Source organism: Rhinichthys klamathensis, unplaced genomic scaffold (assembly GCF_029890125.1).
Source record: "Rhinichthys klamathensis goyatoka isolate OS25496 unplaced genomic scaffold, OSU_Roscu_1.1 h1tg000440l_1, whole genome shotgun sequence".
Lineage (NCBI taxonomy): Eukaryota > Metazoa > Chordata > Actinopteri > Cypriniformes > Leuciscidae > Rhinichthys > Rhinichthys klamathensis.
The window spans coordinates 1,059,574-1,086,206 of NW_026606936.1; the positions used below are offsets into that span (position 1 = coordinate 1,059,574).

General features: G+C 39.9%; 3 protein-coding genes across 4 annotated transcripts in view; all 3 read left to right on the forward strand.

Moving 5' to 3' along the window:
* pcdh7a (protocadherin 7a) overlaps window positions 1-12,004 on the forward strand; it is a 65,221-nt gene extending 53,217 nt beyond the window's left edge. Inside the window, exon 5 of the transcript XR_008803999.1 lies at window positions 11,990-12,004. The gene's annotated coding sequence lies outside the window, so the exon portion shown is untranslated. The remainder of the gene's footprint in view (window positions 1-11,989) is intronic.
* Window positions 389-4,075, forward strand: itln1 (intelectin 1). The gene is given in 8 exon segments (XM_056236213.1): window positions 389-455; window positions 734-1,140; window positions 1,238-1,396; window positions 1,531-1,568; window positions 1,570-1,631; window positions 3,511-3,614; window positions 3,770-3,879; window positions 3,881-4,075. Coding segments are annotated over 8 exon segments (969 nt in total). The 5' UTR covers window positions 389-394; the 3' UTR covers window positions 3,909-4,075.
* hgsnat (heparan-alpha-glucosaminide N-acetyltransferase) lies at window positions 4,882-26,089 on the forward strand. 2 transcript variants are annotated; one of them, XM_056236211.1, is made up of 18 exons: window positions 4,882-5,103; window positions 5,933-6,048; window positions 8,021-8,157; window positions 8,306-8,424; window positions 8,720-8,789; window positions 8,896-8,965; window positions 9,226-9,323; window positions 9,670-9,746; window positions 9,858-9,888; window positions 11,365-11,525; window positions 12,283-12,398; window positions 20,194-20,315; window positions 20,784-20,910; window positions 21,951-22,037; window positions 22,686-22,763; window positions 23,723-23,793; window positions 24,003-24,115; window positions 24,819-26,089. In XM_056236211.1, exons 1-18 carry the CDS (start codon window positions 4,944-4,946, stop codon window positions 24,998-25,000), a joined length of 1,935 nt encoding a protein of 644 aa, XP_056092186.1. In that variant the 5' UTR covers window positions 4,882-4,943; the 3' UTR covers window positions 25,001-26,089. The 2 variants fall into 2 exon arrangements, with proteins under 2 accessions (XP_056092186.1, XP_056092187.1); XM_056236212.1 differs by lacking the exon at window positions 4,882-5,103 and adding an exon at window positions 5,575-5,710.
* Window positions 26,090-26,633: the final 544 nt, after the last annotated feature.

The following is a 26,633-nucleotide window of genomic DNA, read 5'->3' on the forward strand; positions in this document are numbered from 1 at the left end:
CCTTTACGTCTTTAATGTGTGGGTTTATGAATCTTTCATCTTATCAGTTTTGTGCAATCTACCACAAACAGTGAAGATTAATCAGCTTTCTAATGTAATAAACCTCATCTGACATTCTGTCTAATCTTATAGGTAAGAAATCCATATTGGGCTCTCTGAAATTGGTTTATACTATTTCAACTATTATTATTATTATTATAAAAATTACAGAGGTTTTAACTGATTTAACTTGTGCTGTTGTTTATAAAGCATGTTGTTTAACAGGTTAATGTTACCTCATAATTTTCAGAGGCTGATAATGAAGTGGGCTGGAAGCTTGGAATTAAATTTTTCGCAGTGTTTATTTGTGTTACCTTAATTTTACATTGTGCAGGGATTTATTCACCATTACAACATGCAGTCAGCTGGATTCCTCCTGTTGTGCTTTTCACTCAGCATTCTACTCTATGAATCGAGTAAGTATTAATGAGCCATAAATTTAGCATAACATAATGAAACATTTATCTCTCGAAGCAAAAGAGTTGAAAAAGAAACAATATTTCTTATTCTTTATTTTTATGGTGACTTGGTAAAGAAGGAACTGATGGTAAATGACCTTATCTAAAGATGAGACTGTACTTGACTGTTAAATCATGTTTTAATGGGATAATGAACAACATTTGAACATTATTAACTAATTGAAAAAGTTGTATTACTCATTCGTCTGTAAATTCCAGAATATTGTTTCCTACAGGTAATACCCATACAGCTGATATCCCGGAGGTGCTAAAAGTCACTGCAAAAAGTTGCAGAGAACTTCTGAAGAAACATGGAAAGAAAAAAGGTACGTATGATCACTTTCAGCACAACACACTCACTTCAGCACAATATTATAATACTCTATGTTCCCCAGATGGTTTGTACTACTTGCTCTCTAAAAACCATGAGATTTACCAAACGTACTGTGACATGACCACCAATGGGTGAGGCTGGACACTGGTGGCCAGTGTGCATGAGAACAACATATACGGGCAATGCACTGTATGTGATTGCTGGACAAGCCAACAAGGCAATGCTGCAAATTATCCTGCGGGAGATGAGACATGGGCTAATCAAGTCATATTTGGGACTCCAGAAGCTGCAACCAATGACGACTACAAGGTACAGCTAGTCTAAATAAAATTGCAGGAAATATATTATGCATATATGTAACAAAAGTCAGCATTATACATACACTCATTGCTTATTGGTATTACAGAATCCTGGCTATTTTGACATCCGTGCAAAAGATATTGCCGTGTGGCATGTTGCCAATGATCATGACATGGAGTTCTGGAGAGTTACTTCCGTTTTACGCTACCACACTAAGAGCCAATTTCTGACACTGTTTGGAGGGAATCTTTACAACTTCTTTAAGGTACTTGTTCAAATTTACTTTTCATCTTCTGGCAATACGAGAACTAGCTCAGTATTTCTGAGATTTAAAAAAATAATGGCGGTCTAAGTGTAATTAAAAGAAATATTTGCAGTGAATTGTCTTTTTCTCCCTAGAAACACCCTTTAAAATATGGCACAGGGGCATGCAGAACTGATTGTTTATGATGTTGCCAACGAGATGAGGACTAAAGAATTGTATGGAGAATATGTTAGAGGTAAATCTTACATTTACTCATGAGCAGTATAAATATTGATAATTCTCTTGCAGATGAGACTTCCAGAACAGAAAGCTTGAGATTAGTGGTTCTCAATTTTTGCATTCATGATACCTTTGGTAAAAATATAGAAGTATAGAATTGTTAATGGCCAGTGCAGCCAGTACAGATTCAAATTTGAAAGTTTTATTTTAAGTCTTCAGTCTCCTTATACATGAATACAACAATACTACAAGCAATTAACAAATTCATGTGTTGGTGAAAGTTACTTTTAAAAAGTAATGCATTACAATATTGCATTACTCCCTAAAATAAAAACAACTAATTGTGTTATTTACCCAGTCAACAATTTGATCTCACAGTGATCTCACCATGGGCTTCCAGGATACACATGATGTGGTCACAATGTGAGGTCACAAAAATTAAGTTTCCTTGTTTATTTTGTATTCTTTTCAGCCTGTTGCTGGCATTTGACACAAATATTTCTATTTGATGGATTCAGATTCTGGTGTTGTTTTGGTGTCTCCTTTTCACTTCTTAACCGCTATATCTTTTCACATGCTGCTTTGAAATGTGAGCGCAACCGTATCACCCAACAAAAAGCATTGTATTCTCAGCGTTACCACAAGATCATGTTATATATTGAGAATTATTGTAAATTCAGTCAGTTTTCTCTTTCGGGGAGCAACAAATTTAAAGACATCTTACTCTTGTTGTTGTTGTTTAGAGTCGATATATTTATACCAACTTATAGGCCCAATAGATCCTAATAGATTTGAATGCAACTCTACAGCTCCCTACTGACTGAGGTTTGTACCGCCAGTGTAAAAGTTCGCGTTAAGTTGGCTCAACACACTTATGGCAATTCGTAACACATTTTACGTTTCGGCTAATTGGTGGCAACATGCTGTGACATCAGTGAAATTTCAAGGGCAAAAGGTCCATTGTCATATACGGTAATGTATATGAAGCACAGCTCACACAGAAGTCACTTTCAAACCAAGCAGTGTTAATGTGGTGAATTCGAGCGACCAACTTGAACCCGTTGTGAAGTCTGCATGTGGAATTCTTTCACCCTCATGCGAAATTATCAATGCTGTGAATTCCTATCGAAATTACAGAATTTTTCCCTGCGAAAATACTTATTGAACCATGGCAAATGTAACTGCACATTCCCAGCTTACAAAAATACATTCTAAGAACATTTTGCTAATGTTCCCATTAAGTTTCTGAATGTCTAGTTTTTTTGGTTATGTGAATGTTAAGAGAAACATTTTAGCATTTATGGGAATGTTACTTTAAAAAAAACACACACACACATGTTCAAATAAAACATTTCAGAAAAACATTCCATTAACAACTTATAAGTAACTTTTTTTGTGCCAACATTTTGAAAAAATATTAGAGATAACTCGAGAATAGTTATTCTGTTAATGTTACTGGAAGAACATTTGTTCATAACTGAGAGAGCCTTGCCAGAACTCTGGCAGAACTCTGCAGTATGTGTACGAATTCATGCAATCTCATTGGTTTGTTTCTGTATGATTTGCAAAAGCCCAGACAGTAAGGTTTAGGGGTGGACCTTCATGCATGCTTTTTATCTAAAAATTGTAAATCACATCATACTTATTTACACAAAATCGCATAAAACAGTTAAGTTTTCTCACGAGATTGTTGGACAAGCACTCACATCTCCATTCACATACTTGCATAAAGTAGGCTATTTATTTCTAACCTCTTTAATAAAATTTTTATTATGAAGATTAAGATTTTTATTTATTAGAATGAATTAGAAATAGAAAATAAAAAATTACAGCTTGAATTGAAAATGTGAGTTTTGTGTTTTAGACTCCAGAATGATTCATTGATTTTCTTACAGGGGATTTCAACCCTGGATATGTAACATTCAGAGTTTTCAACGATTACAGTGAGGCCTATGCAATGTGTTCTGGGGTCAGACCGAAAGGATGCTATGCACAATATGTGAGAATTCCAAAAGACAGGAATGTTGACCTTAATCTTTAAACAGACAATTGAGGCTGGATTTTCTTTTGACTTTTATCAGTTTTGTCCCATTTGTGACGTGTCTATTCCTTAGTATATGGGCATTTATATCTGTACATTTATTTGTTTTGCAGTATTGCATTGGCGGTGGTGGCTACTTTCCAAACACTTATTGCAGCGATTTCGCCTATTAGGGTGCAAATAACGGTGCAACAAATGGATATGGTGCATCTAAAGAGCTCATAAGCATCTGTGCTTATTTTCTACCGCTAAAATACAAGACATTACAATGTAACTTCCAGCAACTGTTTCTTCTTGCACTTAAGCAAAGTTCCTTAGTAGACACACACACACACACACACACACACACACACACACACACACACACACACACACACACACACACACGCTTTTGTATTATTAAGATCAAACACAAAATGAAAAAATTTGATTTGCTACAATATTTCATCATCCTAACTTGACATCCCAAAGTTACTGCAACACTTTGTCATTACATTATTATTGTATTAGCCTAACAATAAAGCTTTTCAAGAAAATTCATACGATTTTTGGCATGTTTTGGAATTTTAATAATTTAATGTTCATGTACTGATAAATCATTAGATTAATAAGGGATTGTTATATTTAAATTATATTGTTTAAATTGTTTATATTTATATTATATTGCTTATGACAGCAGCACTAAAGCTGCATGAACACATGATCAATTTCACAAATGTGCATTGGCAATTTTGATTAGTGACCTAGAAATAGTGCTGATAAACATTTCTTATGCTAATGTACATTTATCAAAATCCTAAATCCTTCCTGAAATCCTTTCTGTTTATTTCAAGTTTAAATGAGATTTTTAATATGATCTCAGAATTTGAGTGTACAAGTAGCATACGGTTGCCCATTGCCCAATCTTTCCAATCTTAGACATTCAGGTGAATAATGTAAACATGTATCCAGAGAGCCACATACCGAAATGTAAGGAATGACTGCTTGGCCGCGTCTCTAAAAGTAATGAGCTGCCTACTTAGACAACATTATGGGCGTCGTATGTGCGTTTAAACTTTCACATTTAATTATGAGCATAATTAGCGCGTTCAAAAGTTAGTTCAGATTTTATAGTCATCGATATACTCCCCCCATGACGCCTCAGAAATGGTGCTTTAGGTAAGTAGCGAGCGATCGCTATCTTTTGAAACACATATCATACGAGTAACGTTAGTCGATGTACTTTGACCCTTCTCTCTTCCACTACTTGCGCTGCTAGGAAGAAGGAGTGATCGGAAGTATGTTGTAATGAAACAGGGGGAAATCTTTACATCAAGGAAGGATCGAAAAGAGGAGGGAGTGATATGTGATGTTATGGCATCTGAAAGGGGATACAGATGGACTGTTTGTGCTGTGATTGTTCTTTTGATAGCTCTATGTGCAGCCCATATGACAGATCGACCTGCCCGTGAGTGTCATACCGTAAAACCAACGTTATTCTCTATTTGTTCGATGATGTTAAATATAAAACACATTTCCTGATGTTCTGGTTCCCTTTTGTTTTTTAATTCTAGTTATCTGAGCCAGCTAACCAGCTAGCACCACTATTAGGTTAGCTGTTTTTAGCCAATGCTAATTGACCGTTTTATTAAAAATAATAATAATAAATAATTTAACTTCTTATTGTGATTCACCTCAATGTATTTTGTAAACTATAACTTATGTATGGCGTCCAAATCATTCACATGTGTTCTCTCTGTTAGACTTAGGCTATTATTTATCTTAGCCATTTAGATTCTTGCATTTGCATGTTTAATATGATGCTCCTATACATAACTAACCACAACAAAAACATTTAGAGATGTAATGGATTCAAATTTCCCTCGTTTGGCAGATCTGGGCAGTTTTATGATGTTTCTTGTGAGGCAGATTAGTGCAGGCATGTGACTGGAGGAGGGACAGAGTAACTATTGTAATACTGCAGTTGCACCAAAGCAGCTGACCATTTAGTTTCATTAGAAGACCTACAGTTAGGTTGAATTGAATAAGAGGCGGCTACTGAAGTCTACAGAGTGGTGAGTATATTTAGAAATTGTTGCTAGAAGAGAATCTGTCTCTTTGTCAGAAAACCTAGTCTAAATTCCTATCTACACTGCATTTTTTGGGCGTCAAAGGTGTGATTCCTACAGAAGCTACCTATTTAGAGAGTGTTTAACTGCAATCTCTGATCATATAACTTATATATTTGTGTTGCGAATGTGTCATAGTTGGTGATGATCAAGTGGCTTTGCTTTCAGTTTCTCACCCTCACCGCAAGACTTCTGTCCTGAAGATGGATGAGGCCGCCCTTTCGGTGGTCAATGAGATCGAGAATGAAATGATGTTATATGTGCTTTCTGATCACTGCTATCAGGTATCAAATATTCATGTTCTAGGTATATAATACATGCAGAATTAGAATTTACCATTGCAAAGGCATGCGATAATCGCTGATCTTGAGCTGCATGGTGTTAAAGTCACCATGAAATCAATTTCACTTGCATACAGTAAGGCCAGAGGGGATTGGTTTGGGGATTTGTTTTTAATGACTGTACAAGTAGGATTAAACCATCAAAATATGAGAAAAAATATTTATGTTTTTAAAGGGGTCATGAATTTTTTTTTTTTTTTATGCTATCTTATATATATGGTATATATTATAATAATGTTAATAATGTTTTTTTGCACAAAAACAAATGTATGTGGAAAAAATATATTTTCAACCCTTATTCTGACCCTCTGTCTGAAATAACTAGTTTTTAATGGGTGGCTCCTTTAAGGCTTGTCAGTATACGGCCACTGTTATGATTGGCTAACGTAATTGCATAGGAAACAGCATCAATGGCCACTCGCTATTGCACGTGAATAAGTGTTTTGCAAACATCATCCAAAAAAAGCAGACATTCACAGACAAATCATTATGAAATTGTTTACATGCAATTTGTGATATAGCTGCTGTAAGATCCAATACAGCTGACTCCATCTATCAACAAAAGTTTCTTTGCGAACTCTCCATTACACTGTGCCTCACTTACAAAATAATCTGCAGTCAAATTCTCTGAACAAACATAATCCTCCAATACAATCTAGGACGCCATTCAAATAAAGCATCCACTTGTCAGTACAGAGACGTTATTTACTCTTCCATTTGTCCTCTTGTCAGCAGAATCAAGCATTAAGAGATTGGGTATCTGTATACTGTTATTACACAGTGTAAATAGCGTCAGTGATTATAATGGGTTCTATTTGCCTTTGACGTGATGCTCGCATGTGGTGTAGGCAAGTGTCACCTATAAAGTGACTGAACGCCTGTGGGCGGGGCCTATTCTTCGATGATGTAAAAACTATTTGTCGATGTCTTGCTTTGGAGGCAGGCATATGCAAATGTATTTGCCCATGTGACGTCACAAATCCCACAATATCCAAACGAGCTGTTTTTGGAGCTTGATTAAATCAATGCTTTGTTTATAATGTGAAGGACATTGTAAGCTCTGAAACTTGCAGGATTTTAATGGTAAATACCTCTTATCAAAAGATCAAGTTAAGTTAAATTTTTCATTTCATGACCTCATCTCATGTCTCGTGTCTTTAAATATTTTAAATATGAGGGAAGAACAAAACGCTAAACATGGTAAACTGGTTAAACTACAGCTACAGGTTTTATTTTTCTATGCATAAAATGCATAGAAAAACTAAATGCTCACAGGGAAAGGCATACACTGACTACAACATGTTAATATTTCGTGGTTCGCTCTTGTTTTTGCATGTATATATATTTTTTTTAGGGCTGTCAAATGATTAATCGTGATTAATCACATCCAAAATAAAAGTGTTTTTTACATAATATATGTGGGTGCACTGCGTATAATTATTTTATATATATAAATACACACACATGCTTGTATATATTTAAGAAATATTTTCATGTATATACTGTATATAGATTTATATATAATTTATATTATATATAAATATAAATATTTTATATATAAATAATATTTTTTTCTTAAATATACATGCATGTGTGTGTATTTATATATATATATATATACAAAATAATTATACACAGTGCACCCACATGTATTATGTAAAGAAACTTTTATTTTGGATGTGATTAATCGTGATTAATCATTTGACAGCCCTAATATTTTTGTATAACAGCCTGGCCATAAATTATGTCCACACTTTGCAACTGCCATTTCATGCTGGCTTTAATACAGAATGCTGCAAGTAATTATATGGTAATAACATGATTGAATGTACCAGTATAATGCTGCTTAATGCTGTAGTATTGTTCCAACTGGACCTCTTTATCCATGTGTTGTCTGTGCATGTGTGTGCATTAGTGTTTGCCCCAGCCGTTGGGAATATTACCTGCAAGGCCAGTTTCTGGGACCCCCACTACAGTAGGGTTTGTTGTAAGCACACAACACGCTTTGACACTTCAGCTCAACAGCACCTCTGCAAACCTGGAGCAATGCAAGTGAGTTATGCATAGATACATTTAACACAGAGCAATGGCAGTTTCTGACCAACTTTATAATACCGAATACATCCTCACCATGTTTTTTCTTTTGGCCATTATTGTCAATGCCAGGAATTCTTGTCAGACAATTGATTTGTTCTTCCAGTGTTCACTTCCACTTTGGGGAGCAGGGGAACTATTCTCTTTGGGTGAAGAACCTGAATGAGGCGTCGCAGGTCAGCTGCACTATGATTACTGATTCAGAGCCCATCAACAGCTACTTGCGTGAGTCAACCTTGATGCCAATATCTGACTGATTTAATGTCAGTCAGTTTACACTTAATACCATTAAATGCTTGCAAATGAGACATGCAAAATTTAAATTAAGTCTTATTTTACACATTATTTACAAAACATATGCAGATATCAGAAGATGAATTGGCCTGGGCCTATAAATGATCATGAAAAGAGAATTTGTTTTTAATTCTGGAAAAAAAAATATAGCAATAAAACAGGTAAATAATGAATTAAAATCAACTGGGCTGGATGAATGAGTAGTTTTATTGTTTGTTTTTTCCAGCCATTTTGTTCGCTTTTCTGGCATTTGCTTTTCTGGCTGTATTATCTGCTATCTGGAACACAGTTAAAAGGTAAAGACATCTTTAAATATTTTTTAACCATGCAATGGTAACAAGCCAGAACAGCTTTTCGCAGCTTTGATATTTGCTTGTAAAATAGAGTTCTTCTATTTTTAAGGCTGGATGTGGTGACAAATCTACTTATTCGCTTGGGAAGCACAGTGGAGACAGAGAGGCTGATAAACTCGGTAAGAGTGCTTTTCACTTTTTTTACACCTTTTTTTTTTTACACTTTTAATATTTCCTCTGTCTGATTTTAACATCTTTGAAATAGAATCTCAAACCACCAAATATATATTGTTTTTGTCATAGTTCAAATATGTAGTGTTTTTTTTTTTTTTTTGCAGGTTCTAGCTATGTGGGAAAAAATACAAGCATGAAAAGGAATTTTAAAGATCCTTTTCTTTTTTTACACTCTCGCTGTCTTTCTTTCTCTCTTCATCTCCAGGAGCTTGGCACTCCAAACAGATTGGTAAATGCCTCCACGGAATCGATAATTCCTGCCACTACAGGACGGAGGCTTCGTTCTTTGGATACTTTCCGTGGGTATGGTGCTCTTTCACTAATTGTTTCGGGTCCAATGCGCTTGAGATGGGAATTGAAACATTCAGGTGAAAATGATCTTGCACAGAAGCTGCTACTTTGCATACTGCGAAGCTGGTTGTCAACATGTAAATGTAATTTGCATTTCATTTCTTATTATCCTGAAATAGAATGATTCAATTCGAATTTGATAAAACAAGGTTACGTTTGCTGGTAACCTTACCTGATAATTGGAACAGTTATTTTCATTTTCAGTGTTTTATTGTCTGCCTAATTTATAAAAACAGTCTGGTTGAATTCCAGATTCTCTGTTAAGACAAAAATGAACCTCGCTCCGTTTTCTCCACAGCCTTGCTCTGGTCATTATGGTGTTTGTCAACTACGGAGGTGGACGTTACTGGTTCTTTAGGCATGAAAGTTGGAATGGTAAACTCATTGAACATATTTAGAATATGTCTGAAAAGCACTCATGAATTTAATAGACCTTGGTATGACAACAGGAAGTACAAGTATCTGATTGTGTTCTTCCTCTTGCAGGGCTCACAGTGGCTGATCTCGTGTTTCCTTGGTAAGCCAATCCAACGTCACAAATGACTGATTCTTCATTCCACATGCAACTTTTGCAGCTTCCTTAAACTCTGTTTCAGTTATTCTTTTATAGCGCAGTATTGCAGTAAAGCTTTTTATTTCTGTACCATGCATTGATTAATCTGCGAGCCCCATCAGCGCTGGCATAAGCTGTAGTGTATTGGAGCCAAGCATAGGCGCTTATCACTGTGGCAGAAATGAAGTGGCACATCAAAGTCAGCATAAACTGGTTTCACAGCTGAACTAAACCCAATAACCTTGTTTTCTGCTGTGCAGCTGAAAAGATGCTAGTTAAAGTCATGACACCTCTGTGTGTGTTGTTGCAGGAAGCCTATATGAAATGACCATGGAAGGTGTAGTAAAACATAAAAATGAACAATCTGTCATCATTTCCTCACCGTCATGTCGTTCCAAACCATAGCTTTCTTTCTTTGGTGAAAAACAAATGGAGATGCCTGTTAGAATGTTCTCACTGCTCTGTCCCATACAATGAAAGTGTAGGGACCGGTGGCTGTCAAGCTCCAAAGGAGAAAAAAATAAAAAAATTCTAGTTTAATATATTTTAAAATGTAATTTATTCCTGTGATGGCAAAGCTAAATTTTGTGCCTTATTATTCCAGTCTTCAGTGTCACATGATCCTTCAAAAATCATTCTAATATGCTGATTTGGTGCTTAAAAAACATTTAACTATTACTAATATTGAAAACAGTTTTGCTGCTTAATATTTTTGTCGAAACTGTGATACTTTCAGGATTATTGGATGAATAGAAAGTTCAAAAGAACAGCATTTATTTGAAATAGAAATCTTCTGAAACTATGTATATGCCAGTGTAGTCCAAGGCTTCTCAAACCATATGATTCCCTTTTTTGATAAACAGACTGAAATGTATGTATTTATTCATTAAAAATCTCCTGTAGCTCTTGAATCTCTTTCGTGCCTTCACATAATCAAAATTTCCATCACGGAATAAGAATGACGTGTCTATATGGTCTAAAATTTCTCATTTAGTGTTCCACAAAAGAAAGAACGACATGAAGGCAAGTAAATAATGACAGCATTTTCATGTTTGAATGAACTATCTCTTTAATTCTATCTCTTTAGTTCTGTGGTTATGGTGCTTTGAGACAATATATTGCATTTCTTACACAGAATATTAAGCCAAGATATAGCTTTGGATGACTTTACTGATGAAGACAGTGAATCTGATTAGAAAGAAATAGTATAGAGAGACAGGAAACCTGGGGGGACCAATGGGATCAAAGCATGAGAGAGACTTCAGAGACAAATGTTTGCTACAGATGTTGAAGAGAAATTGGCTTTCACACGGTTCCATTTGTGGATGATGCTTAATCTGTGTGTTTGAAATCACGCCAGAAAGTAGCACTTCCTAAAATGAGTATCTATTTTTTTTGTCTCCCCTTCTGTCTTGCTTCATCTAACTTTCTTCTTCACAGGTTTGTGTTCATTATGGGTACTTCTATTTGTTTGTCCCTGAGCGGTTCAATTCGCAGAGGTGTCAAACGCACTCATCTTCTCTGGAGGATTGTCTCGAGGAGCTTACAACTCTTTCTTATTGGAGTCATCATCATCAATCCTAACTACTGCCAAGGACCCTGTGAGTAGGAACACATTTTTACTTATTTTTCTTCATAAAACTTTCAAAACAGTGCAGCTCTATCCCTGCAGATATTAATACATTCTACATTCTGTACTGTTTTATAAACTAAATACAGTGTGAACCACATCAGTATTGAATATGATACAAATGAAGATTCTCATTGTTAAAATGCATGCATTGATTTTTTTGTTGTTGTATTGGATAGTTAAAGGCCCTGTGACTTGCTGGTTTTTAGTCCATGTCTGTAACTTTGAGGTCATCTATGAATGCTAGTGCTCATCTTTTTCAATGGATGAGAAAAAATCGCATAATTAATCAAATATTGAATATTGACTCGACTTGCTCACAGGTTCATATAGAATATAGAATTTCTTCTCCAATGAAATGTTCTCTCACTGAGAATACCATCTTTGTCCAGCTACCAATAGCAAGTAGCAAATAATGGTTTTGTTGGATAATAGCATAAAAAAGGCATCCAGCTATTTCCTACCCCAACTTTCTTTTTCAATAGGAAATACATAAACACAAAAAAAAAAAAAAAAAACATTTCATATTGTCATTTCATAATATATTCAAGCCCAACATTTTCATTTAATCGCCATGTCAGATTATTTTTAGTAAGCTGTTTCCAAAATCAGTCAATTTTATATAGCTTCTGATTGTGAAATTGAAGACTATAAACACAATGTAAAATAAAATATTGTTAAAAATATAAATGGTGATGTTTCATGCATGTGTCTATGTATCTGTACAGTATCTTGGGACTCTTTGCGTATTCCTGGCGTATTACAGCGTCTGGGCTTCACGTATCTTGTTGTCACTGTCTTGGATCTTGTGGTGGCCAAGGACAGACTAACCAATCTGTCAAGTGTGAGTCATGTTATCCTTCTCCACACGTAATATGCACACACGTACATCATAAACACTGTATAGAAACATATATAGCAGGGTTATAACGTTAACTAAAACTATGAAAACATTTCTCATAATTAAAATAAAGCTGAAATAAAATAAGACTGAAATAAATTAAGATGAAGCACTAAATACAAATAAATAAATAACTAAGTGTATGTTTTTTCTTTTTGAAAAGTTTTGCGTACAGACGACAACGTTGTCAAAACGATTTTCGCTCTCACGTACTTCCGAAAATGACTTAAAAACGCTGTATTATGCATGCCAGGCCAGTAGTTGGCGATGTCACTTTGTCAAGAAATACGCACATACGCATTATTCTGCATATGCAAATAATGTGTCTCTGCTGGTCGTAGTAATGGTGCAGTAAATCTACACTTTGCTGGAGAAGCGTTAATAAACTCAGTTTCTTGAGCAGCACAAACACAGTCCTGTAGTCCACAAATTTGCATTTTTGTAGTTTACACAGAGACTATAATGGTTTTGTTTTCAAAAACTTGCACTATGAAATGACAAAAGCACATAAATACCTAAAAGCACACAAAATAACTAAAAATTTCAAATTAAAGCTAATTCAAAATATTAACAAAAAATTATAAAACTAAAATAACATGGACACATACTCATCTATGGCCACTTAGACAGTGTAAAGTTTCAGGAGTGACAACCACATTTAAATTTGTGAGTGGATCCCCTAAATGATCGTTCCTTGTGTGTACGAAACACGACTCACTCCTGAAACGTACTCGGTTACTAACGTAACCTCGGTTCTCTCTAGAGAGGGAACGAGTACTGCGTAATAGCTTACGCTAGGGGAAAAACTCTTTTCCGCGAGATATTGAAGCCAAAAATTATCCTTTAATTTTTTATTAATGCAAAACGCTTTGCAGCAGCAAGCAAACATAGGCGAAACAGCTCGCGCGCCTATTGGTTGCTCTGCAGCAAATGCAGCAGCCTATCGAGAGAGACTCTGCGTGACGTAATGACCAATGGGGGCAATTCGCGCCCATATCGTCACGTCCCGCCAGAAGGGGCGTGGTCTCGCCCTATAAATATGCTCGTTAGGCTGATACAAGCTGGTTTTTATCGCTGAAGCGAACCAGAGCGTATTCCACGCACGGCAAGATACGCAGTACTCGTTCCCTCTCTAGAGAGAACCGAGGTTACGTTAGTAACCGAGTACGTTCTCTTACGAGAGTATCTCTCGTACTGCGTAATAGCTTACGCTAGGGGAACACAATGCAACACGCCGTGCGTAAAGGGATCCAACACCAAAGTCCCAGGGGCCGAAGCCCAGGGCTCATGTAGTGCATAATCACCATAAACTCACATAGAGTAAAGGAGAGAGGCTGGAAGCGTCATTCCCTATAAAAAAGCACCCAGCGGGGCTATTATATGACCATCAAACGCGCAGCCAGGGTGAAAGCATTCAGCCTGATCTGGGCGGCCATACGTGAGTCAACACTCATGGGGCTGCAGTAAACTCAGCATCTGGGCCGCAGAGCGGGGCAGATAGCACTGAATTTAGACCGCCAAAAGCTTAGCTTGTAAGGCGGGTACCTCCAGGTTATAGTATTTTATAAATGTAGACGGCGAGGCCCAGCCCGCGGCCGTACAGATATCTTGCAGGGAAACCCCGCTAGACCATGCCCACGAAGAGGCCACGCCTCTCGTGGAATGCGCCCTGACACCCAAGGGGCACTGTAAGCCCTTCGCAGAGTAAGCGAGCGCGATGGCATCCACTATCCATCTGGATAGGCTCTGTTTTGAGGCGGCGAGTCCCTTGGAACGCCCGCCGAACAAAACAAAAAGCTGCTCCGTCTGTCTGAAAACAGACGAGCGTGCCACATAAGCTCTCAATGCCCTGACGGGGCAGAGGAGACTTGCATCCTCCTCCTCACTGAGAACCCGAAGGGCAGACAGGGAAATGACCTGGGCCCTGAACGGCGTGTTGAGGGATTTCGGGACATACCCGTGTTTCGGTTTGAGAATGACCTTTGAGTCATTAGGCCCAAACTCCATACACGACGCGCTTACTGAAAGCGCCTGTAGGTCCCCTATGCGCTTCACTGAAGCGAGAGCCATGAGAAACACTGTCTTGAACGACAGGTGTTTCATGTCCACCAGCTGGATTGGCTCGAACGGGGCGCCTTTCATGGCCTCCAAGACCGTGGAAAGGTCCCACGTCGGGACTGAAGGGGGCCTTGGAGGGTTCAGCCTCCGAGCTCCCCTAAGGAAACGCACGACTAAGTCGTTTTTCCCAAGCGACTGGCCAGACACCGGTTTTGCAAACGTTGCTATGGCCGCCACATATACTTTGAGCGTGGATGGGGTCCTGCCCTTATCCAGTAGCTCTTGAAGGAAGGAAAGCACTTCCGCAACCCCGCACTCCACAGGTGAAAGGCTCTGGGCCTGACACCATGTCGAGAAAACAGACCATTTTGAGGAGTAGAGCCGCCTGGTAGACGGAGCTCTAGCCTGCGCGATCGTGTTTAACACTCCCTCTGGGAGGCTAGCGGGTACCCGTTGATGGCCCATGCGTGCAGGGACCATAACTCCGGGCGAGGGTGCCAGATTGAGCCCTCCGCCTGAGAGAGGAGGTCTCTCCTCAATGGTACAGGCCATGGGGCAGTGCTGGTCAGCTGCATCAGGGCAGGGAACCACGTCTGGTTCGTCCAGAGCGGGGCTACAAGCAGCACTGGGCATCCGTTTTCCCTGATTCGTTCCAACACCTGAGGCAGGAGCGAGACAGGAGGAAAAGCATACAGGGGGCAGCGGGGCCAAACATGAGCCAGCGCGTCCTTGCTTTTCGAGAAAAACTCCGGGCAATGAGCGTTTTCTTGGGACGCGAATAGGTCCACCTGAGCTCTGCCGAACGTTTTCCACAGCAGCTGGACCGTCTGCGGGTGCAGCGACCATTCCCCTGCTGGAACGTTGTTCCTGGACAGTCTGTCTGGTCCCACGTTCAGGTGACCAGGCACGTGCGCCGCTCTCAGTGAGAGCAGGTTGTGCTGAGCCCAAACCAGGAGGCGTTCCGTCAACCTGTAAAGGTTTTGTGACCTGACGCCGCCCTGGCGATTTATGTATGCCACCACCGACATGTTGTCCGACCGGACCAAGACGTGGTGGCCTGTTATCTGGGGACAAAAACGCCGTAGCGCTTTGTCGGCTGCTATCATCTCCAAGCAGTTTATGTGAAGGAGCTTTTCCCGTTCTGACCACAGGCCAGCTAGCGGTCTGCCCTCGAGCAGCGCTCCCCACCCCGAGGTGGAGGCGTCCGTAGACACCACCTTCACGCTCGAAGCGGTCCCCAGACTCACACCTGACTGATACCAGTCGGTTTCTCTCCAAGGTTTCAGAGCTGAAACGCACTGAAGGTCGACCCTGAGGCGAAACAGACCCGCTGTCCATGCCCTGGGTGGAACCCGCGTCTTCAGCCACATCTGCAGTGGGCGCATGCGGAGCAGGCCCAACTGGAGTACAGAGGCTGCTGAGGCCATCAGCCCCAGCATTTTCTGAAACCTTTTGAGCGGGACTATCGCGCCGTGGCGGAAGGATTTCACGCCGCGCTGAATATTTAGCACGCGCTCTGGTGACAGGCGTGCTGTCATGGACAGCGAGTCCAACACGGTTCCCAGAAAGGAAATTTTCTGACTGGGAGACAGTGAGCTCTTCGCCCAATTGACTGTGAGGCCCAGCTTCTCGAGGTGCTCGAGCAATGCGGCCCTGTGTTCTATGAGCTCCGATCGTGATCGAGCTAGAATCAGCCAATCGTCCAAGTAGTTCAGAACTCGCATGCCCTGAAGTCTCAGGGGCGCGAGCGCCGCGTCCATGCACTTCGTAAATGTACGAGGCGCTAGGGACAGGCCGAACGGCAGGACTGTGTATTGATATGCCTGGCCCTCGAAGGCGAATCTCAAAAATCGCCTGTGATGGGACGCTATTTGTATTTGGAAATAGGCGTCTTTCAGATCTATCGACATAAACCAGTCCCCGAAGCGCACCTGCGCGAGGATTTTCCTGGTCGTAAGCATTCTGAACTGGCGCTTCACAAGCACTCTGTTCAGCTGCCGCAGATCTAAAATGGGTCTGAGACCCCCATCCTTTTTCGGTACCAGAAAATATCTGCTGTATAGGCCCCCTTCGCTCTGAGCCTGAGATAAAGGTTCTATAGCCCCTTTGCTCAGTAGTTTCGCTATTTCGGCACGAAGTAGATGAGATACTTCGTTTTTCACCGTGGTTTCGACGCGCGCCGTATAACGGCGCGGGCGTCGAGCGAATTGTAGCGAATAGCCTCTCTTTATAGTGTTCAGCACCCATTCTGAAACCCCGGGAAGCTTTGACCACGCATCTGCGTGAATAGCTAGAGGCAGAATGAAATCCGGGCTCTGGCCGCGACAAAACGGCAGCTCGAGAGCCTGGGCATACTGGGAACACAACACCGTGTTTACAGCGTTCGAGGCGGGGGGCGCGCTGATCACAGCGGGCGACCTGGCCGCGCTCAGCTTTTTTATGGCAGATTGTGCAGAAAAAGCGAGCGGGGGAGATCCCGTGGGAATCGGCGTGTCTGTGAGAAAATGTGGGCGCGGGGCTGCGGGCACATTTAATACACTGAAAACACTGTCGTTCATGGCCGACTGAATGTGTGTTGGTTTCGTTTTTACAGAAACCATGGGACACGCAGCATGTAGTGTGAGCGGGCATGATGACATGGGCACTTGCACTACATTGTTTGCACAATCGACCGGAGTCGATTTTATTTGTGCTAGCCCTGCACCGTGGCGGGCTGTGTTTGTGTGTGGGAATGGGCACTGGGTGGGCATTCTTACAACACTCATAACACCTTCGGCCATGGCCGGAACACCAGAAAATGCACTCTTTATTGGATTTATCTGGGTAGCCGTAAAAACGGCTTTTGTGCGCAGGCAAACGGGCTGTGACACCGGCTGACTCTCTGCGAAATACACTGGGACAGTCGCGATGTTTGGAACTGACCGAGCGAGAAGTTTTGGTGAAAAACCGGCCGCAGCGGGATCTGAACACCGTCGTTTTCCTAGAATGGCTAGGAAGATTTTGAGGCCTCGGGCTTGATCTCAATCCTCGGCCGGGGCCCGCGCTGAGGGGGGCGGCGTCCAGCAGAGCGAGAGCGCGGTCTTTGGTCTCGGGCGTGGCGGCGCTGTGAAGCGGCGGCGGCGGGCGGTGCAGGCTGCGGCTGAGAGCTGCGAGCAGGCGGCGGTTTAGAGCGACCTGCAGCGGAGCTCGAGCGCTTCGGGAGGAAGTGCTTCATGGCCTGCGAAGTCTTTTGCACCTCCATGAATCTATCCGCAAAGTCTGTGACGGCAGATCCGAAAAGGCCCGCTTGAGAAATGGGCGCGTCGAGGAACACAGAGCGCTCGGCTTCCGTCATCTCGGACAGCGTCAACCACAAATGTCTCTCAGCCACGGTGAGAGAGGCCATGTTTCGTCCTATGGCCTGTGCAGCGGCTTTAGTAGCGCGAAGAGCGAGGTCTGTAGCGCTTCTCAGGTCCGCGACGCAGATCGCTCCGGGTCCTTCCTCGTCCAGTTTAAGGAGAAGGTCGGCCTGGAAAATCTGCAGGATGGCCATAGTGTGCAGCGCTGAAACTGCCTGCCCGGCGGCGGTGTAAGCGCGACCGTGCATGGATGACGTCACCCGGCAGGCTTTAGATGGAAGCGTCGTGTGCGCGCGCCGTCCAGCGGAGGGCGGGCAGAGATGAGACGCTACAGCTGGTTCCACAGGAGGAACAGAAAGGTATCCTCTTTCCTTCGCGCCATCCACAGAGGAGAAAGCAGCAGAAGCAGAGGTACGAAGCCTGGCGGAGAAGGGGGCGTTCCACGATTTCGTAACTTCGTCGTGAAGTTCCGGGAGGAAGGGCGCGGGCCGCGATTTCGACGGAGCCTCGTCACTTCCGAGAAAGCGTCCGTCCATTCTGTTGCGCGGCGGCTGCGCGGGCGCCTCCCAATCGAGGCCGATGCTTTCAACGGCCTGAGAGAGCAGACGCATCAGCTCAGTCTCAATGCCGGCTCTCTTACCAGTGGTCTGGCGGGAAACGCTAGCGGAGGGGAGATCCACGGAGCTCGCCCAATCCTCACTATCGGACGCCAGAAGAGAACACGCCTCGGAGGGTTCGTCAGGCTCGTGGATGGACGCGGCGGCAGGCGGCGGCCGTTGTCCGTCAGTGAGCGACTCGAGCGAAGCCGGCGAAGCAGGCGGGCGAACCGGCGAGCTTTGGCGGGCTGGAGATAGCTCGGGAGCGCGCTGGGCGCGGCGCTTTTTACGGCGCGGCGTCACGGCGGGCTGTGGTGAAGGCTCGGAGAATGATGCCAGGCGCGTCCTCAGAGTCACCATGGGCAAAAGCTCGCAATGAGGGCATCCGCCGTCAGCGAGCGCGAGAGCCGCGTGATCCTCACCCAGACAGGAAACACAGATGACGTGTCGATCTCCATCGCTGAGCGGGGCGCGGCACGAGCCACAGGAAGGCATCTTTAAAAAGACGCTGCTCTTTTTGTGAGAGAAGTGTAAGTCGCGTCAAGTAAGCGAACAAACACTTCTCAACAGAGAAATACACACAGGGTATTGAAAGGATATATAACGCCGGAAAGCGCAGCAGGTACGGCAGATGAAGGCGGCGAGGCCAGCGACTCCAGAGCTCGTCCCGCTGAAAGGCTTGCTTCGACGGCGCGGCTTCTCACTCCGGATCCAGCGATGCGTGTGCTTCGCTGAAGAGGTAAAAATCAGCTTGTATCAGCCTAACGAGCATATTTATAGGGCGAGACCACGCCCCTTCTGGCGGGACGTGACGATATGGGCGCGAATTGCCCCCATTGGTCATTACGTCACGCAGAGTCTCTCTCGATAGGCTGCTGCATTTGCTGCAGAGCAACCAATAGGCGCGCGAGCTGTTTCGCCTATGTTTGCTTGCTGCTGCAAAGCGTTTTGCATTAATAAAAAATTAAAGGATAATTTTTGGCTTCAATATCTCGCGGAAAAGAGTTTTTCCCCTAGCGTAAGCTATTACGCAGTACGAGAGATACTCTCGTAAGAGAACTACGATTGACACCATGGTAACCATAGAAACGTTCTGGCTTTTCGCGTGTTTGATATCCGCTATTTTTGACCAAATTAATATTACATTGACGAAAGACTCGTTGTGTTCAGCAATTTTTATTAAAGCACACAGTCGTCGGAGGCGTTTTGTTTATGCTGAAAGGCTGCTTCACAGAGCGCGCTCGCAGTGTTGCCATGTCCACTTATTTTAAGCGTTTTTGGGGTTTGTTTAAGTTCGGATCAAACAGTGATCAAGTTTATGGAGTAATTAAAATGCACAGGTGCGGGTCACAATGTTTCAGTCTTATTTTCAGCATATAGCATTTCATTTATTTTGTTTTTTTTATGGGCTTGTTCTTGTTCGCTGATTTGCTTGCAAGATCTGGCAACACGAATGCGTCAGGTTGGCACTGCTTTGCCTGTGATTTCTTGCACCGCACATACAGACAAGATAAATCTAAATTAAATGCAATGTTTTTGATAACTAATTATATTATAACAATTTTGAGTGAAAAATGTAAAAATGTAATTGAAAATTTTCCCTTGAATTTTAGATTTCGTTTAGTATTTTTACTGTATACACCCCTTTTGTTTGAATTACGCTCTAACTGGCATTAACTCTTACTGTAATTATTTTTTAATTATAATAATAACAATTTAAATTTTCTATCATCTTGTTGTTCACAGGAAACATGCTGGTACTCGGTGCATGATGTCTGCCTCTACTGGCCCGCATGGCTGTGTGTGATTGTCTTAGAGACGATATGGTTATGTTTGACCTTCCTCCTCCCGGTGCCAGACTGCCCAACGTTAGTAAACTCATACTCATGGATATGAGTGTGTCATTTTTTTTTTAACAGCTGTCTTAATGTCCTTCCTCGTATCCCCTGCCTCATTTGCAATCACAAAGGGAACCCGCTGCAGAAACTACTCTTTTTCTGATTTGTTAAAATTACATGATATTTGCATAAATATCGGTAAGATCATAAGATCATATATATAAAAATAGATTTGTCTGCTAATTAGAAATGCAAAACAGATTGTTAGCATATTTAAAAAGTACTTTTTCCCCTGGTAAATTATAAAGGGTGAAAAAAATAGTTATTACATAATGTTATTAGCCAGTTGTAATTGGTTATATTGAATGGATGCATGGGTGCTACATAAAATGAATATGCAAATGAAAGTGATTTGAATAGCATGACTCATGTCCATCTACTTGCTATTCTTGCTATAAATTGCTAGATTTTTCTTCTTGATGTCTCTCTCTCTTGCAGTGGTTATTTGGGTCCAGGGGGCATTGGTGACTTTGGCCTGTACCAAAACTGCACTGGTGGAGCTGCAGGTTACATTGATCGCTGGTTGCTCGGAGATAACCATATTTACCAGACACCTTCATCACGGGTAAACAGACACCAAAACTGAGAACTGTTTGTCATTCTGACACATACTTAGTAGGGCTGAGTTTCACTATTCGAATCGATTCAGTTCTGATCTCGATTCTATTTTGATATATGTCAGAAATAACTATTGCTGTGCTCTACACAGAGACCCCTGTCAGTTGGTACATTACGATCATTTTAAAAGTTAAAATTAACAATATACAAACATTAAAATTGTACATAAGGCAGTTTTTTATAATAATATAATTTTAATGGTAAAATTATGTTTCTACTCCAATTCGCTTTTTTTAAACATAAACATTTAAACTGGCTGTCATAAATTGTTTTCATGCATACATTTATTCAAACATACGAACAGGTTAAGTAAAAATATAATGAATATGTAATATAGTGCATTTATTTAGCAAAATGTTCTTCTCTTTTTTCTAGCATACTATCAAGCTATAAACATTGAATGGGTTTTCTGAGGTCAATGTAACTTTACGTGACATTGTTTTCTAGATGTTTTATTAATAATGTATTTCCGCGGTTGAAATTGATTGAGTGATTACATGTCATTTTGGTAAATTGTAATGTATCTTTCAACATACCTTCTGATGTTCATTCATGTTTATTTAAGTGCTATAACTAGTAGTAAAGAGGAAGAGATGATCCGTTCACGTGTGCTTTGCACTGCCGCTTCGCTTGAACTGCTACAGCGATCTGTCACCCTACATTACAGAGCGGCAAAATAGTTTTTATTGTTTGAATTTTGTAATAAAATTGACTGATTTGAAAGCTAAGAATTTTTTATATCAAAAGTAACAAAGCACAAAGCTTATTGCAATTTAGGCACACTAAAGTTTTGTTCATGCATCAACTGAAAACAGCATAGACTAAAAGATCGATTTGTGGGGATTTAAGAATCGATATCAATTCTTCAAAATGTGATTAAAATTCAGAAATCGATTTGCTAGAGCAACAGATACGTTTCCACTCTTTCTTTCTGCACTAGCACTCGCTGATGCAATTCATTGTGTTTTTGTCTGTGCATATATCTAGGTTGTATATCAGTCTATGATGCCCTTTGACCCTGAGGGTGTTTTGGGAAGCATCAACTCCATATTGATGGCTTTTCTGGGTCTTCAGGTGAGTCAAGTAGAAGGAATCTGGTTTTCACAGTAGCTCTAGTTATTAACCCTTTTCACAGACTGTGATGTTGTGTTTCACAGTTATCAACAGTCAAAGTTTCATATTTTCATTAAATTTTTTTCATTAAATTTTTTTTTTATAATGCTGTACTTTGTGTTATTACCCTGACAGTACATTAATTAATGAATTATCACTGTTGTGAGGGTGTTACTAATACAATGGCTGAGGGAGTGACGGCAAATTTGACATCTTTCTTTCTTCTGGCTACTGTAATCAGAGATTCTCTATATATTTTCCTTCTTTTGGAAAGTCTTTGAAACACTCGTATTTTTGTTGTTGTTGTTGTTGTTGTTGTTGCTATTGGAACAAATGGGAATACAAACATTAAAGTTTACCCAACTACGACGACTTCCACTTCTATGAACCCCGGAAATTGCTCGTTTTCTTTTTTTCATTTCTCTCTCTTTATTTAAACCTCATAGCAGCATCAGTGATTCTCCTTTCCCTCCCTCTCTCTTACTGCATCAGTTTCAGCAGTGCAGTCACATGCTTCATGTAAACTATTTTTGTTCTGCAGTGCTTCTGGGAATCACATCTAATAATTGTCTTATCCTATTGCATGTTTTGTATTTATTTGTGTTTCAGGCAGGGAAAATTCTGCTGCATTACAGGGACCAACACAAGCAAATAATCACACGATTTCTCATTTGGGGATTCATACTGGTATGTTTACCATCTGATTATTGTTTGTTTTTGCTAGCACTTTATATAATAACTATATAATAATAAAAAAGATTTTCTATACGTTTAATTCAGCAAGACATTTATATTGTTACAAAATATTTCTATCTATTTTCCCTTAATATTTCTTCTATTTTCTATATTTCTAATATTTCTAAATATATGCTGTTTTTTTTAACTTTCTATTCATCAACGAATCTTAATAAAATGCATTACAGTTTCCACAAAAACATTAAGCATCACATGTGTTTTTAACATAATAATAATAATAATAATAAAAATAAGACATGTTTCTTTGGCACCAAATTAGCATAATTAGAATGATGTTTGAGGAATCATGTGACACTGAAAACTGGAGGAAAGCTTAGTAGAAAAAAAAAAGTTATATTTACATTTCACAATATTACTGTTTTGACTGTATTTTATATAGGCCTACTGTATAATGTAAAAAAAAAGCCAGTCATTGGTGCAAAATAGAGTACAACATGGTGATCAGGATCAGTACAAAGGGGTATATTTTGTGATACAGAGTTGATTATGCCATTAATTACATGGCTACTCACCAGATAAATTCATAAATCGACATTAAATACTGATTTACAGTAAGTTTTGTTATGAGAAGAAAGAGACCTGATATTGGCGCAGTTATGTAAGAAATAAGGGTCATTTATACAGTTAAGCAGTTGTTATACAACAATATTTTGCCATAGAAATGCCATGAATGACCAATAACAATCAAGTCATGTAACAATGTTTGGTAGTGCTATTAGTGATGCATTTAATGTGTTTTTATTTATTTATTTATGTTTATATTACAGTTGTCTTATTTTGAACCCCTACACATCAGAAGATTCAAACACAATTTGAAATTGACACAGTCGGTCAATATTTATATAAAGCTGTGTTTGTGGAAACCTAATGCTGTCTATCTTTGCATTAAGGGGATCATCTCAGCTGTATTGACCAAGTGCTCCAGAAATGAAGGCTTCATCCCTGTCAACAAAAACTTGTGGTAAACTCAGTCTGCCTGTAGTTTTACTTATTTTAATGTTTTTATTAGATACTATTTGAATTTGTTTGATATTGTTATGGTTATTGTCATCATTTGTGGTCACAAATTTCCGAACATCTTGTTCATACGTGAAAGTATGCACAGCACTTTCATTAGCAGAGGAATGTATTGTTTGATGTGTGATTCACAGCTTCTTGTGCGACTTTCAGGTCTTTTTCGTATGTGACGACCCTCAGCTGTTTTGCTTTTGTGACTCTGGTTTTTTTTTACTACACGGTGGATGTAAAGAAGTGGTGGTCTGGAGCTCCTTTCTTCTACCCTGGTAAGCACTTTAAACAGCCAGAATGAATGTACCTAGACTGATGAATGCGCCCAAATTTACTTTATATGGCTCTTGCATTTAAGATTTGACCCCTATGACTTAGAAATATCTATCCGTGTTTGTATTATTTGTACTATTGTGGCAGTAACAAACCTCAAGGGGACGATATAGTTACCTTCAAATGCCTGTGCCGGGGTCAGCATGAAACAGAAATGGCAATCGTTTTTTCTTCCCTATTATAAAATATATACGAGTAAACCGGCTTCTTGAACAATAAAACAATGGAGGGCGGGACTTGAATTTGTCCATTGGGAATTGATTGTATCGTTGTGGTTTGCTTTTGCTGTGATGTCATGTGAGTGACATGTTGTCTAGTAAACACGCCATCAGAGAAAACATGTCGCTGCTAAACGGAGAGGAAGTTATTTTGATTAAAGATTATTTGGGCACATGCATTTAAAAAATATATATATGATGTGCACAGATAATTCATTTATAGTAAATACTGCAATGTTCTATACAAAAAGAATTGTCGATTTTGATTCCGCGGTGACTTTAAACTTGATTTGTTGTTATTCAGGCAGCTAGCTAATCATGTTGACAGTATAATCAAAGTAAGAAAACGAACTATAAAAAATGCAGTTTATGCCTTATAACTATGGTGTTTTATGAATTGCTTTCAATTTGATGTTTTATTTGGCAGGTATGAATTCCATCTTGGTGTATGTGGGACATGAAGTGTTTGAGGAATACTTCCCTTTTCGTTGGAAGATGGCCAATAGCCAATCACACGCAGAGCACCTAGCACAGAACCTCCTGGCCACCTCTATATGGGTGTTCATAGCCTACCTGCTCTACAGGAAGAAGATCTTCTGGAAGATTTAAAGGCATATCTGTATCCTGCAGATTTTAGGACCTGCTCTTCATTGTGAAAGAGATTTTTTTTTTTTTTTTTTGATATTTTTAGATGTAGAAAATCAGCAGATCTCTGAACATCTGTGGGGAGACAAAAACTCACATGTGATCCAGGAATAGAACTTAGCTATTATTTGAGAAGAGCAGAAGGAAGAGAAAAGAAGATCACATGGCAGTGCAAAGATACCTCTTTTTGGATTCAACCAAGCCTTCAAAATGAATGACAAGATGCCATGGGCAGATTCTGCTAAATTCTAATTCAGTCTACTGGTTTTGGGTTAATTAATGATGTTTTGAAGCATAGTGATGCGTTATGATTGGATTTGGAATTTCCTCAATTCTGAACGTTTCAGGGCTAAGTTAGGTTTAGTTAAATAATAGATTTCAGCAATTGTGAAACTATAAGCAAATACGAAGGAATGAAAACCCCAAACTGCCAAAAAAAAAACAGTCTTCCATCAAGGTCTACAAAATATGCTGAAAGATCCACTATTAAGGCAAAATAATGTTACACAATTTTAGGTTTAATTTTTAATGTCATGAACACTCTGGGACTTTTTTTTTTTTTTTTGTGGACTCTTTATCTCTTTTTTTTATACTGTGGTTTTATTCTTTATATCGTAAGATCAAAGTTTCATGGTAAGAATAGGATGTATGTGTGTGTTCTGCCTTCTCAAAAACTCAGGAGATTTGCACAACTTGGGAGTGCCAAATATAGTGTTATGCTTTCTCAGATAAAACCATGTCCTTGTTTATTACAATTTACCAATAACTTGTAACCTCTCCCAAAAACATACATCAAATTAAAAAACAACAACAAAAAAAAAACACTAATCACTGACATATTTCCCATACACATTGCTGCTTAAGAAAATAATTGTTCCAAGAGAAGGGAAAATATTGATCCACCACCGTATTTGTTGCCGACTCGAAAAATCTATTCCATTTTTGTTACGGATAATGGATATTTTACAGATGTATGAACTACATTTCCTCATGTTTATCTTTGTTTTATCAACATGGGATGTGGTAAAAAATAAATCTTTTTTTGCCATTAAATCTCATTCTTTCTTTTGAGTTCATTATATGGATGAGGTGATCATGGGACCCAATGGGCTCATCTTCAGGAGGGTTCCCCTCGTATCACCAGTCAGTCTCAGACAGTCAGTGCCAAATCAGACATCCATTGCTGTCCTTTAGATGCTTAAAAAAAAAACTATTTCAAAATTCATGTTTGAGGTATGCGTGCAATTTTGTGGAACAAAACGTGAAAGCTAAATGTATTATTTCATTGATAGTTCACTCAAAATTAAAAATGTCTGTCACCACTCCAAACCTCTGGCATTCTTTCTTCTGTGGAACATTGAACATGGAAGATATTTATATGTAATCGAAATTATTCAACCCCATTGCAAATCAGGTTTATTGGCAAAACTTTGACAAACTTTCAGGTGTTTGCAATGAACAAATCAATCAAAAGTAATTGAAAGATCTCAACACAACAAATGTTTCAAGTGGTTTCGGCAAACTGAAAATGCAACTTTTGCATTTTGCAATGACTTCTGCAGTCTCAAAATTATTCAACCCCCTGAATAGAATCCCT